Genomic DNA, 1,375 nt, shown 5'->3' on the forward strand with positions numbered 1-1,375 from the left:
AGCCATATAAAGAGTACAAGAGTCTTATGTTATACTAATTTATAGTGAATAAATATTTGAGTTCTCTTATATACAGTTGGTCTCCCGTGTTCATATCTAGGTGAAGGTCTCATCGGTGTAGTGTGGTTATAGGGTCCGAGAAGAAGTGTGCCACACCACCTTGGTACCGCTTCTTGAAAGTTGGTGGGGCACCGCTTTCGCAACAATTGGTATCAAAGCAGGTCAGTCAAGGACCGTTATTAGGAGGAGTTTGTGGTGAGTGCGGTTGACAATGGCTGAGTACCGCGAGTAGGTATTCGAGGGAACCCTATTTAGAGATTTGGCCAGAGGTGTAACACATAGTAGGATTCGGTTGGTGGAGGAGTTGAAGGGACACAGTGGTTTAGACAGGTTCAGGCCGCCATGGGGCGTAATGCCCTATGTCCTATGTGGTTTCTAGTTGTTCCTTGTTTAGGTCTGAAGAAATTGATTCCTTTACGTGTTGCCTTTATATCCTATTTATGCTCCCTTCAACATTGAGGGAGGTTTACTACTTTTGGTGTGAATGTGTCGTCCTGTTAATATTCTGGACTTGTCTATTCATTAGTTTTGTCGCTTGACATTGTTAGCTTTGCACCTTTATTATATCATTTGGTACTACTCTCCATCCAATGACCAAAGTTAATATGAATGTTGTGATATGTGGTCACCTCAACTCTGGCAAGTCCACCACCATCAGCCACCTTATCAAGAATATGATTGTTGGGACCTCACTTGCGGACTTCTGTGTTCTTGTTGTTGATGCCACCGATGGTGCCTTTGAGGCCAGTTTTGCTCGTGATAACGTGCAATTCTGGCCAATGCTCTTGGTATGAAGCGGATGATTTGCTGCATCAACATGGTACTTCTACTATTTGTATAATGTATAATTGTATCTAATTCACAACCTGTAGCAACTAGTAGTTGTACATTCTTCTATTGTTGATAATTACATTTTGAAAATTCAAATGGATGCCATCACCCCCAAGTACTCCAAGGAACGGTACAACACAATTGTAGAGCATGTGCGGTCCTTCCTGCAGAAGATTGGGTTTGACCCAGCATTCATGACCATTTCGGGATTGGACGGGGATATTGACCATGAGGTCAGACAACATGGTCTGGTATGAGGGCCTGCCCCTCCTTGATGTGCTGGACAAGATGGAAGATCCCAAGATCTTAGTGGACAAGCAGCCCTTGCGCCTTCCCCTTATATGCATATATAAGATTGGTGGGGTAGGCACCATCTGCAGACTGGTGAACTGAAAGCTAGGATGATGGTGACCTTTGGGCCCACCATCCTTGAGGGGAAAGTGACGTCGATGGAAATGCACCATGAATCCGTGTAGATGGCTCT

The 1,375-nt window shown here is 44.3% G+C and overlaps 1 protein-coding gene across 1 annotated transcript; it reads left to right on the forward strand.

Annotated features, from left to right (window-relative positions):
- Nucleotides 1–650: 650 nt before the first annotated feature.
- On the forward strand, nucleotides 651–1,148 carry LOC120709610 (elongation factor 1-alpha-like). The gene is made up of 2 exons (XM_039995294.1): nucleotides 651–848; nucleotides 933–1,148. The coding sequence occupies exons 1-2, from the start codon at nucleotides 651–653 to the stop codon at nucleotides 1,146–1,148; spliced, it is 414 nt and encodes a 137-aa protein (XP_039851228.1).
- Nucleotides 1,149–1,375: the final 227 nt, after the last annotated feature.

This window comes from Panicum virgatum, chromosome 5K (assembly GCF_016808335.1).
Source record: "Panicum virgatum strain AP13 chromosome 5K, P.virgatum_v5, whole genome shotgun sequence".
Taxonomy (NCBI): domain Eukaryota; kingdom Viridiplantae; phylum Streptophyta; class Magnoliopsida; order Poales; family Poaceae; genus Panicum; species Panicum virgatum.